At 45.1% G+C, this 13495-nt stretch overlaps 1 protein-coding gene across 7 annotated transcripts in view; it reads right to left on the bottom strand.

The window, feature by feature from the left end:
• LOC103700537 overlaps window positions 1–9867 on the bottom strand; it is a 65345-nt gene extending 55478 nt beyond the window's left edge. The window contains exons 1-8 of one of the 7 annotated variants that reach the window (XM_039121269.1): window positions 9687–9867; window positions 9527–9610; window positions 9292–9459; window positions 9090–9161; window positions 8132–8263; window positions 7949–8035; window positions 3071–3211; window positions 2911–2988 (exon numbers count right to left, since the gene is read on the bottom strand). In XM_039121269.1, coding sequence (XP_038977197.1) covers window positions 2911–2988; window positions 3071–3211; window positions 7949–8035; window positions 8132–8263; window positions 9090–9161; window positions 9292–9459; window positions 9527–9610; window positions 9687–9755 — 831 coding nt within the window. In that variant the 5' untranslated portion in view covers window positions 9756–9867. The remainder of the gene's footprint in view (window positions 1–2910; window positions 2989–3070; window positions 3212–7948; window positions 8036–8131; window positions 8264–9089; window positions 9162–9291; window positions 9460–9526; window positions 9611–9686) is intronic. The other 6 variants (XM_039121270.1, XM_039121265.1, XM_039121267.1 and 3 more) reach the window with 6 other exon arrangements.
• Window positions 9868–13495: the final 3628 nt, after the last annotated feature.

The raw sequence follows: 13495 nt of genomic DNA, 5'->3' as shown, positions 1-13495 counted from the left end.
GGGCCAGCCCGAAAAGACCGAGCCCATCCATCTATTACGATCGTGCCCTAGGCACGATCGTGGAAGAGGGGAGATTGCAGGGGGGCGGCGTTAGAGAGGTCGATCGCCGGAGGGAGCCGACTCGCCGGGGGGAGTTTGAGCGCCGAGAAGGCAGCGGATCTTGTGAGCCAGCCGGTCAAGGAGGATAACGAGGATCCCCACCAATCGCACGAAGAGGCCTCGGATCCGTGGGTTTACTCACGGATTTCTCCATCGATTCCTCGCCGGAAGGGTCGCCGGAGCATCCCGTCGGACTGAGGTAAGCCCTTGTGCTTCATTGCTTGGTTTTTGGATCGTGTGGATGGGATTTTGGCCGGCGGATCGTCGGGGAAGAGTCCGAAACAGGGTACCCCTGTTTCGGTCTCTCTCCTCCGAATTTTTGCCGCCGCCGGCCGCCGGTTGGCCGAGATCCATGGAAGCTGGGTTGAATCGGGACTGTGGGAGGTTTTGGTGAGGAATTTCTAGGTTAACTAAAGATGGGAAGTGTGGACCCGAGGCTTTCTCCCTCGTGATCCCATCCCCTTTCCCTCTTCCTCTCGTCGGTTGGCCGCCGGCCGGTGACGACGGTGAGAGCCACTGTGGCTGCCGTCGGGTGGGGGAGCCGAGCCACCATCAGGGTGGTCTGCCGTTGATGATGGAGGGAAGGGAGGAAAGAGGTCATGCCGATTCTTGGGAGAAGAAGAGGAAGGGACCACCTCTTTCTCTCTCTCTCTTGGCCGGCCACCATCGCCGGCGACTGCAACAGTGGCGGCCGGTGATGGTTCGGCCAGTGGTGTTGTCGGGTTGGGGAAGGAGAGGGCACAACTATCATGGCTGCTGCCTTGGACCAAAGAAATGGAGGAAGGGAAGATGTACTCCCAACCATGAAGAGAGAGGGACCTTTCTTTCTTTTGGTCTTTTCACCGAGACCGGCCACCGTCGCCGGCATGGCGGCGGCCATGGCTAGCGACGACATAGGCCGGTGGTACGAGGTGGGAGTCGGGCCACCCCGACTGCCCTAGATCTGGAGGGATTGAGATGTTTGGGGACCTGGTGATAGACCCTATAGTAGATATGAATTATGATTTAGAATATTTAAATATTAAATAATTTAGTTGTGATTTATAATTGATGTTGTAGAGGAAGAGTCGGCGATGCCAGGAGATTTTGATCAGGAAACTCAGCACCCCAGCGCGTAGGTTGTGATTCGGATCCGTGTTTGAGTCAGTCTACAATCTCTGTAAGAATCCTTACATCTAAGCACCTCTATTTATGCATGTATTGGATTTATCGTTGGATATATTTTTATCAGTATGTTGTTATTAATTTTATGAGCTTGTGTGACACATATGAGGTGTGCATTTGGTTTATTATGAAAGTATTGGAATAATTAAATTGGAAAGAATTATCATATTTTTGAGAATACATGAAAATATGTGATGTGATGGAAATTTTGATTAAACATGTGAACTTAGACATGTAAAATGGTTTGGACTAGCCTTGTCATGAGATAGCCTCTACGAGCTTATGCGTAGGATAGCCACCACGAGGTTATGCGTGAGATAGCCTCCACGGGCTTACGCGTGGGATAGCCTCTACGAGCTTATGCGTAGGATAGCCTCCACGGGCTTACGCGTGGGATAGCTGCCACGAGCTTATGCATGGGATTTGTGCAGTCTTTGACTGGGTCATAAACTTGGTTAGTCCAAAGCCAGAAGTGAAAAGTCGGAAAGTTAATTGATCCGGATCAAGTTAATATAGAATGAAAAGAAAAAGTATTGAAAACAATAATGAAGATTTATGAGCTATCATATGCTATATTATTCTTGTGTGGATGGACTGGCATTGATGTTTAATGTACATGCTCATATTGATTATTTGAGTCTTTTGGAAATTGTTTATGATTTCATGAAATGTGCATCGATTTGTCATGATTTTCAAATCTATATTATTATTGTGTTGGTGTGGATTTGTAAGGATTCTTACTGGGCTGGAAAAGCTCATACTACACTTACATTTTTTTTAGAGGCACTGGATTCGTAGAATCTGTCGGGTGGGACAAGAAGTGAGCTCGATCTGGAGTCAGACTGCTAGATAGTTAGAAGCAGCTTATCTTTTATTGATGAACATTTGAAAATCTTGTAATTGAACCGATTGTTTATTTGGACATGTCGGATTTGTCAATTTGAATTAATTAATTAGTTGTGGATTTATTGAATTGTTGTTTATCTTAGGCCTTGCATGATCTTTAGGGCACTGCTCTAGGGCTCATGCGGCCGGTCACGTACCGGACCCGGGTGATGGGTTCGGGGCGTGACAACATATGTACTCTTCACTGAAAATCAGACAAAAATAAATCATATACAACCTTTAAGTAACATCAATTTTTCTGGTAATATGGATATTGCTACCAAAAGTGTAAAATAACACCAATATGGAATATTTCCTGTGAGGTTTACTATCTCAGTACTAGATCTCATACCGATACCATCCTATTACAATATCGGTACATGGTATGGTATGGTAAGATTTGGCGTACTGAGTGTTGGTACGGTACATTACCACATATCGGTTCAGTACCTGTACGGTATGTCTAGTATTGTACAGTACCAAGAGGTATGGCAAACCTTGGTTTTTTGTTTTAGTACATATTATGCACTAGTGGGATGAGAGGAACAATTGACTGAAAACCTCTGTATGGAGCTAGCTATCAAATAACAAGACAAGGCCAGTAATAAGAATAGCGGTGTACAAAAATTAGAATGTCATACTTATACACCACAGGATGTTAGTATAATCATATCACCAAGATTATCATAAAAGAGAACATGCAGAAATCTAAGTTATATATTTGGGTGGTTATAATAACAATTCTGAGTTCATGTCAATTACTCTATTATTTTCAGCTGGCTCAGGCACACCTCTACCAGTGGTTGCTGCAGATAAATCTGGCTCCCATGGTACATCAATCTGAGTCGTTCATACATAACTTTGAATCAATATAATTTACTCTTCAGAACACACTGCTTTAAACGGATAACATATAATTTACCTGGAGTACTAGATCTAATACATTGTTCCCAGTGCCATCATGGTACTGACTTGCCTCTTCACACATGTTCTGAAGCATATAAGGTGTGGGATGCTCATCTTCTCCACCATAGGATTGTTCAGCTTGTGAATGATGGTGCTGCTAGAGGAAGGCAACAAACCGCACTTGGCTTAAAAAAAATTGCAGAAATTGATATGTACATATGCAAAGTATGCCAAGTATGCATTTTTGTATTATGGAAATTACAAATAGCAACAAATAGCATGAGTTCATGAACCCCCCCAAAAAAAACAACCAAGACCTGCATATCAACTTTATGATACTTATTTGTCAATCATCTTTGCTAAGGAACAACAAAGAGCATCAATATTTCAGTAATTCTGAATATATCATGAATACTCTGATCAATTGGCAGTACTTGTAAATTCTTAAATACTTGGTCGATAATTCAGTCATTTGAAGAACAAATCTGATCAACAGGCTAGTAAAGGAAAAAAATCATGTAAATAAACAGAAATTGGAACTACCATCTCTGCATAAACTCTATAGATTGTGTATATTGCAACTCGAGGCGTAAGCGAGAATTTCAGCCCTCTTCATGGATAAAGTGCTTTCTTTCTTGCACCGTTTAGTTTCATTCACCGCTTTCCTTAATTGACCATCATCTTCACTATGGTGCCCCATTCAAACCATAGTAAGCTCGCTGGAACCCTTCTCTTGTTGCTTCTCCCTATGGTGGCTTGCTGGCCGAAGTGCTTTCCGAATCCTATCGCACGAGCGGAGGTCAATCCTGAGCCCCACAACTGCCCTGTTTCGAGATAGGGCACCCGTTGGACTTCCACGTTGGACTCTGCCATCCGTCAAGAGGCCAGCTCAAGACCTTGCTCTCCATGGTCCTGTTTCTCAAGCGAAGCTCTGATTTAGTCACCCTGCACCACCCCTTTCTCCTTCCTTTCTCTAGGCTCTACCACCCCGGTCGCCACCTCCATGGTCGGCGGTCCCACTCTCCTCTACCGCTCGGTAGGCAATCGGCCCGAGTTCCCCATAAATCAACGGATCCTCTATTTCATAGTGAAGTCCTCCCTTGTTCGAAAAGGCTCAGACCTCTCTTCTTCAGTCTCTTCCTCCTCCCTTCTACGGCCCATGCCTCCGACATGCTCGCTGAATGTTACCATTCAGTCGGGTGGCCGATTCAAGCCCAAATCCATTGATTCCCTTGTTCTGCCACCATTGCTTACTTCTTCTCACCCTTGATCTACCAAACACCGATCACTAGGTCTCTTCCTCTTTGATGTGCCTTGCCAATCTCCCTCTTTAGATCGTGGTCATACCAGCGGCTGTTCGGCCGACGTTAGACACCCAGGATCTTAGTATCAAGCATGCAACCTGGGGCTTGATAACCTGGGGCTTGATCTGAGCCAGACACCCTGATTTCTATTCCCTGCACCCTCTCCGTTTCTCTTTTGACTTTGCCTCCATCACCTGCTACCGGATCTAACCGGTGGGCTAGTGAGCCAGGGAGTTTGACCAATCATAGACCCGATTTCCCTTCTTATTTCCCATGCTCTCCTTATCCTTGTTTTTCTTTTTTTTTTTTGCTGAAACGGACATTTCATACAACACGGGTACGAATACACCCAGTAGAATCTGCAAACAAAAGGTCCTGGAATGCACTAGGCAAGTCATCCTTTCCAACCCATAGGGTGCCTCCTGAGTGGCTCGCGACATACGCCGCCGCTCAGTCCGCCGCCCCGTTAGCCTCACGATATACGTGCATAGCCTGAAAAGTAATCCCCTCCCTCATCAACCCTATATCACGGAGCAAAGGATGAACTCCTCCATCGCTGTGAGGGCTCTTCCGGACCCAGCTGATCACCGTGGCTGAATCACCCTCCAAGAGGATGGAGCTCGTCTGAAGTACATGCCGCGTATACCACAGTCCCATTCAAGCCACTCGTAGCTCTACCCCTGTGACTAAGGTATCGAAGATCTGACAAACCCCTGCTACCACCGTGCTGGAGCTCGGACCCCTGATAACAAACCCGGCCCCTCCCCTCCTGCCTCCATTCAGGACTGAGCCATCAAACTTGATCTTGAGAAAACTCGGAAGTGGGGGCTCCCAAGTAAAAAACACCGTATGAGTAGCTGCCGAAGCAATATGGGGGCCCCAGGTGTCCCGAGCTGTCAAAGGTCTGTGATCCGAACCTGCATGAAGAAACTCTATTGCCTGTGCCCGAGCCCGCTCCATCACGAACCATAGGACGGACTAAGCTCGCCAAAAATTCGGGTATTCCTGGCCATCCATACCTGATAAGCTATGGAAGACGCTCTAATAGCCACAAAACGCATCTGAGGAGAGCTAGACCAACGCCGAACCTCCTTTAGGAAGCACTCGAGCGAATGCTATTGTCAGATCTAATAGGCGAGCACTCGAGCCAATGCCTCGGCCTAACACCAGATCTAAGCCGATTTTCCATTCCCATCCTAGTCTGTGTCCCCTGAATCCACCTTGTTACCTCCTACCACCAATCGTTCTTCACCAAATCTTGTTGAATCTCGCCTTTGACAGCCATTGACAAGTTGTTCATGCTTAGATTAGGTCCTCACCTCTTGATCTAGTCTATTGCCACTCAGATCTAATTGCATTTGGGATGCTGGCCAACGTCACCTAGTTGGCCTTGTCCCTTATTTCCTCCCTAACCCGGTGATTCAATTCTGCTAGGGTGCAGTCACCTGGACAGGAAGCCATCTAGCATGGGCTTTACACTCGAACCTTGAATTGTGGTAAAAATCTTGATTCCCCCTTATAATTAAGTTAGATAAATTAATTTTGACTAGTGAAGGTTAGAGAAAACGTAAGATTTCAGGTCAATTTTGTTGGATGGCTAGATGCCTTAATTATGATAATTATTGACATCAAATTTATTGGACATATTTGGGGTACCAGTGGACCGGTAGGCACCTTACTTAGGTTTTATCGCTATAAAGGTGAGAATCCCTACACACGATCACACACACACACACACACAAACATATATATATGTATGTATGTGTATATATATATATATGTATGTATATATATATATGTATGTGTGTATGTATATGTATGTATGTATGTATGTATATGTATGTATGTATGTATGTATGTATATGTATGTATGTATGTTTGTATGTATGTATGTATGTATGTTTGTATGTATGTATGTATGTATGTATATGTATGTATGTTTGTATATATATATATATATATATATATATATATATATATGTATGTATGTATGTATGTATATGTATGTATGTATGTGTATGCATTATGTATTTGCATATCATATATCGATAGTTTTTGGTTTTGTATGATTATCGTTCGTCATGTAATCGCCAGAATGAATATAAAAAGAGAAAGAAAAGTGTAACATCTATACACTTTTTTAGCTATAATTTGAGAAGAAACTTGAAACTTGTTCAAAAGACAGAAATGGCTGAACATAAAAAAGGTGTTTGTTGGTCGCCATAAAGACTTCAACCATATTAAATGATCGGTGAAATGTACAAGAAATGACAATTACCCAAATACTTGTTCAACTATAAGCTAGTGCCACCAGAAATAGCTGCGTATGTTTGAATATTACCTACCCAACCCTAGAAGGCAACTGCAACTGACAAATCTAGCCTATAGATAAAAGATCACCCAAGGTAAGACTTTGAAGTCATTGTATCATCTTTGATCCATTTATTTCATATCTATCATTAATAAACTAAGAATTTAACATGCTTTAATTCATATGAAGTACAATAGTATAGAAAAAAATCAATAGAACAATTTTCAAGGTAAATTCTAATTCATAAAATCAGCATCTACAACAGAAGATAATGTAAGTACTAACATATATCACTGTTGTCTCAACTAACATTGCAAAAGATTGCATAGTTTCCTTGGTCATACTGCTAACTAGATGATAGAACTAGCACCTAGGTTTTGAACAAAAGAGCTTTTGGCATGCTACATATGTACTTATATACGAATGTACATATTTACAAACATATACATACATATAACGTGCATGTACACATGTCAGTGAGCAGGTTTGAGTGGAATCCAAGTTTTTACACCAAATCCAAATAATGGATCGATAATCCATGATGAAGGGAGTTTTCCAATTTATTGATATAATTATTTTTATTTTATATTGCACAGTTATTCATATTAAGAAAATTCATTATTTTAGTTCATTGTCTTTATCATATTGGAAGGGTTATAAATTTTCAACCAGCTTAAAAAAGTAGTTTATGAGCTCATAGGTGTAATTAAATGTTATTAACCAGATGTCAAACAAGAATCCTAAGAAACAATTTTCTCACATTTAACCGAGAACCTCTAATACGAGCTCATGTTGCTCATGAATCGAGTGAAGGCCACCCACAAGGGTGGATTCACCATTTATTGTGGCCCACAATATTTCACTTCATTTTCATCTTGCTACTTTTCTTTTCTCTTTTTCTTCTGGGAGGGTGGGGGGATCTTACATAGGTACTTTTTGCTAAAAATCAGAAAAAAAATAAATCATATATTACCTTTGAATAACATCAGTTCTTCTAGTAATATGGATATTGCTAGCAAAAGTGCAAGAGGACTACAAAATGGAGTGTTTTTTTTAGTACATATTAGCCACTAGTGAGATGAGAGCAATAACTGACTGAAAACCTCCATTTGGAGCTAGCTATCAAATAACATGACAAATTCACTAGTAAGAACAGCGGTGTGCAAAATTAGAATGTTAAAAGCTAACTTATACACCACAGGATATTAGTATAACCATGTTGCCAAGTTTATCATAAAAGAGAACATGCAGAGGTTATATATTTCAGAATTCATCATACCAACTCTGGATTCATATCAATTACTCTACTATCTCCAGCTGGTTCAGGCAAAACTCTAACAGTGGGTGCTCCAGGAAAATCTGGATGCTGTCATTAATAACTTTGAGTCATCATATTACTCTTCAGAACAGACTGCTTTAAACAAAAAAAAGAAGTGGGTAACATATAATTTAGCTGGAGTACTTGATCTAATGGATTGTTGACAGTGTGATCATGGAACGGACTCGCCTCTTCAGGAAGGTTCTGATGGATATGAGTTGTGGGGCGCTCATCTTCTCCGCCGCAACATGTTTCAGCTTGTGAATGATGGTGCTGCTAGAGGAAGGCAAAAAAGCCCTCTGACTTTAAAAAATTGTAGAAATGATATATACATATGCAAATTCAATATGCCCGTAAAGAAGAAAAAAAACATGCCACTAAACAGACATTGGTGCTACTATCTCTGCATAAACCCTAAGAATTGGATATTGACAAATGCAATAATCTTGTATTATCCATGTATGTCCAAGAATCAGATTCTACTATCACAACTAGAGGGGTAACTGAGAATTTTTCTCCCCTCTTCAAGCATGAAGTGCATTCTTGCCTGCACCTTCTAGTTTCTTTCACTTCTTTCTTTCCTTAATTGATCATCATCTTTGCTAGTGTTAATCAACCGAAATCTCAATGACATAACAGAGGTAGTGGGTCTTTAAGCTTGCAATGATTCTATTTGAGGCTAAGAGCTATACCAAATGATGTCCTCATTGGCATGGCCGAATAAGGCGACAATGTGTTTTCCATCTCAAAGAAAGATGTCATTAAAGTGAAGCTAAAAGCTGTGACGCTTAAGTTATATGGTATTTTCTATCTCAACAATGTGTTTTATGCATCTTGTGCTTATCTTATTCAATAATTTTTATTAAAGAGATCAAAAACAAGGTATTCCAATTGCAGGCAGGGAAACAAGGACATGGATAGAGAGGGAAAAGGGAAGATTGAAGAGGAAAGAGGAAAGAGGGAAACAGCACAATCAACTGTTTAAAAAATTAACCATTTGGAAGTGACTGTGGCAACTAGATAGTCTTAGCATATATTTTTATAGAGAATCCCTCCTTCATATATTAAAAGAAAGAAAGAAAAGAAAAAAGTGAGGATTCACCTCATCTGCATCTGAATCTTCAAGAGTCACACCTAAGATACTTATGTCTCTCCCCAGCCGATCCTCCAAGTCCTCCATCGGTAAAGAAAAAAGAAAAAAAAAAAGAAAAGAGAAACATGGAGCCTCTTAGCATCAACAAAGAGCAAGAAAAGGAAACATGGATATCAACTCCTATAACCGTCTTTTAATCAAATTCACATACCTCAGTACTGCCGAGGGAGTCCTTCCTGCTACCACTCCGCTGCACCGGCCGCCGGCCAACCCCTTTCCAGGAAACAGACACTTCCGGGCACTCGGCGCTCCCGGTTATCACAATTTTATCAGCTGCTCCTCTTCTCCCATTCGCCACTACAACAGCAGCCCCCGGGAGCTACCCGAAGGTGGACCGGATCAGTCTAAAGCAACACATGAACGGCATGGGACAAGAAGCAATCTACCTCTTGGACTTCAGGGCAGTTCTGCCGGGTTTTCGAATCTATCTCGGCTGCCAGCTGGCCCTCGACTTCTTCGGCGCAGTTCACCTGGAAAATAAAAAATTAGAAGCTAATGAGCTGCCGAAATATTGGTACCTGGATATGAGAGCGAGGATTGGTTTACCTCGTCGCCAGGGAAGTAGACACAATTGAGAGCAGCGAGAACGGAGAAGAAACGCATTCTGAAATCCATTGCTGCCCGGGGATGCGTTGGGAGAAAGGAAAGTGTGGTCGCTTATTTATAGAAAGGGTCAGCTGGAGTACGACACCGGCGAAGAGCGACGCGGTTCTTGCGAGGAAGCTTCCCACAAGCTGATGGTGGTCAAAGAATGAGCTCGGGTCCACAGCGCGTCCGCCGCGCGTTACAATCTCTCTAGAAGACTTGGGCAAGTCAACCAAAAATTTAAAGAAAAAAATTTATAAAAAAAACTACCTTGAGATATTTTATAGAATCTTTTTTACATAAATATTCTTCTAAATATCAAAGTTTACTAGAATATCTTTCTAAAATTGATATTTATATATATATCCTTGTAAAACACTTGTTTTGCTATTATACCCTTATTTTTATCTTTATTTTTGCATATGTACCACGCCATCTAATACCGTTAAAAAAATTAACGATTTCAAATTAAAATGAATAAAGTACTTTTAATGGGTAAACGTGCAAATAAAAATATTTATAAGGGTATACAAGTAAATAGCAATTTTACAAGAATATTCATGCAATTTTGCAAATTTAGAAGAATATATATATATATATATATATATATATATATATATATATATATATATATATATATATATATATATATATATATATATATATATATATATATAAGAATCCTATTAGATGGAAAGAATTTAAACACATTAATTAATATGATAGCCTTCAGAATTCTGTATTTATTAATTAATATCATAGCCTTCAAAATTTCATATTTATTAATTATTGTTATAACCGTTAGAGCCCTGCATTTATGCTTCTACACAAGTAGGATGAATTAATACATCATAAATTAACATAAGTCTCAAGATTTTTAAGTGTTGCTCATGTATTGACAGTTTTGAAATAATACTTAAAAAATTAAGAGCTCTCGAGGAAACTTGTGCTCTCTTTGCAAGGTGACATGTTCACTGTTGCTGGTGGTCCAAACCGAGAACGATTGGCACAGCGGTGTGAACGGGGTTCCGTTTGGGTTGCCTTGGTTGGTGTTGATTGCGCTCCACTTTCCACCGGGAAACCTGCAAGCAAGCCTCGCACCACCACTGGGGTAGTGGGGGCCCTCCGACGATCAAGTCAGAGGAGATTGGAGGAGAAGGAAAGATAATAGTAGCAAGTAGGAGAATGCTCTGGAAGTTCTTGCTTACCCTCCCCCTTCTCCCCCCAGCCGCATATATACCAGGCTGGGGGGTCCTTTTGGGGGGTTGGTCCTCGTGTAGTACGATGGAGCTGCCACTGACATGGCCGTTACAGGGCGTCGTGGGGCAGCGCTGGGTACGGCCATGACAGGGCGTAGTGGAGCTCCGCTTTGTACGGCTGTTACAGGGGATCGTGGAGCAGCGCCGGATACGACCGTTGCTGGGGGTAGTGGAGCAGAGGGCCGCGGCGTGCCTCTGGGGAATAGCTTGTCGTTGTCGAGAGATGTCCGACTCGAGGTCGGGCTGCGGAGACGAAGATGTCCGACTCGGGGTCGGATTGCTGGATCAAGGGGCAGCCGACTCGGGGTCGGGCTGCGGAGCCGAAGATGTCCGACTCGGGGTCGGATTGCTGGATCAAGGGGCAGCCGACTCGGGGTCGGGCTGCGGAGCCGAAGATGTCCGACTCGGGGTCGGATTGCTGGATCAAGGGGCAGCTGACTCGGGGTCGGGCTGCGGAGCCGAAGATGTCCGACTCGGGGTCGGATTGCTGGATCAAGGGGCTACCGTAGTCTTCCTGGGCGCGCGTGCCGGTCACGTGGGGCATGGTGGCTAAGTTCCCCCGTAACAGTAGCCCCCCACTTCCGAGCCTGGAACCAGAAGGGGAACGGGTGAAGGGAGTGATGCTTCGAGATTGCCGCCATCCCTCGGAGAGGCGCGCGCGCTTCGAGCTCCCCGCCTTCTTTATGGCGTATGGCGGTTGTTGCTGACCTGGCAGTCTGAGGATTTCGGCGGACATCCCTCCTTAATGGCGTCGATTCGCCTTTGGGGCGCGAGCGACCCTTCGGCAGCCAGGCGTCCTCACCGTGGCGTCACCCACCTTTCCGCCTATTTAACCGGGGGCCCTCCTCCGTCCGCCTCTCTCTTTACAGACATCTCCGAGTTTCTCCTTTGCGCTGCCGTCATTGCCGTCGGACTGTTCGCTTGCTCCTCCTTTGACGCTCTCGGAGCCGTTCTTCCTTCTCTTCCGGTGAGTTGCCTCATTCTTCAATTTAAGGCTCTCCATACTTTCTCCTTTTGTATTAGGGTACTCCAGTCGTTCCGGTCCTTTCCCCCTTCTTGACCCCGTCCTGACCGTAGATTCACTGGCCATTAGGGATGGGCGAAGTGAGAGCAGACCGCATTAAGTCGGAGCTGGTCGCTGAAGACCTAGATAGGTTCGTGGCTCGATACCACCTTTCCGAGGCCTGCAATGTTACGCTCCCGGGGCCTGAGGAGAGGATGTCCCATCCTCCTCCAGGGAAGGTCGCCATCAATGAGGGCATTCTTCAGGCCGGGTTTCGCTTTCCCCCCTCGGACTTAGTTGTGCAGGTGCTTCGGGGTTTAAGAGTGGCGCCGACGCAACTGGTGCCGAACTCATGGCGCGCCCTGACGGCCTTCCAGGTTCTCTGCCGCATGCACGAGGTTTCCGCCACCCTGAATGTCTTTTGGGAATGCTACGGCCTGAGCGGCCACCCCCAGGACAAAGGGTGGTGGTGCTTTGCGGCGCGGCGAGGGTGCGGCCTCGTCAAGGAGGCTCCTTCCTCCATTCACGGCTGGAAGGAGCGTTTCTTTTTCATTGACGTAGATCCCTCTTGGGGAATCAGGGCAACCTGGGAGACGCCGATGAAGTCCCCGATTGGCCTATCGAGGTTGTCGAGGGAGGAATCCGATGGCGTCGCCGTCTTGAAGGGGTTGGTTGCCGAGGGCCGGCTCCCCTCGGTGGCTTGCCTTATTTCCGAGGATACCTTGGTGAACGTTGGTCTGAGCTCGGTCCCCACTGACCGTGAGCCCGCCACCATTTCTTTTTTAGCTCTTTTCTCCTCTTTCGTCTCGTTCTTTCCTTCAGTTTCTCAACCTCCGACCACCTCGTCCTTTTTGCAGAGATCGACGACGTCATGCAGTCGGACAAGGCAACGGCTGTTGGTAGGACGTCCCTACTGGAAGCAGTCCAGAGGAAGAAACGAGCTCCTCCGAGCGGGGCCCCACCGGCGAAGAAGTCCCGCCGGCAGGCGACTCCGACTCCGACAGACGGGTCCGGACCCACCGATCAGGGGGACGCCGCGGGCGCGGACCGGGAGTTGACGCTGTATCAGCCCTCCGATGCCGAGACTATCGTTTTCTCCGGAGGCATCACCCGGGCGTGCCCGAGATGGACGGGTCGGACGTGATCGGTCCCCAGCCCAGCCTTCAACTCGGTCGGCTCCGGATGATACGAGGAGGGACGCGCCGAGGCTCCGGCCGAGCGGGACCCTGTCAATTCCAGGGGCGGTCCCCGCCCCGAGCATGGTCAGCATGACTCTTCCCCATGCGATGGGTAAGGGTAAGGCTGCAGAACCACCGTCCGACTCCGGGAGAAGTCGGGGTCGGCCTTCACTTCCGCCGGCGCCCGAAGCCTCATCGAGACGGTACTGGCTGGAGAAGGACCGCAGGCAGGTCCGGGAGATGAGGGTCCCTGACGTTGGGGCTGCCAGCTGCGTCTGTCTCATGTCGGTGAGTGTTCTTTCGGTCGCTTTCATCATTTATAGGCTCTGT

Source organism: Phoenix dactylifera, unplaced genomic scaffold (assembly GCF_009389715.1).
Source record: "Phoenix dactylifera cultivar Barhee BC4 unplaced genomic scaffold, palm_55x_up_171113_PBpolish2nd_filt_p 001029F, whole genome shotgun sequence".
NCBI classification, from domain to species: Eukaryota; Viridiplantae; Streptophyta; class Magnoliopsida; order Arecales; family Arecaceae; genus Phoenix; species Phoenix dactylifera.
The sequence above is the reverse complement of the archived record's forward strand: the minus strand, read 5'-3'. Positions and strand labels throughout refer to the sequence as shown.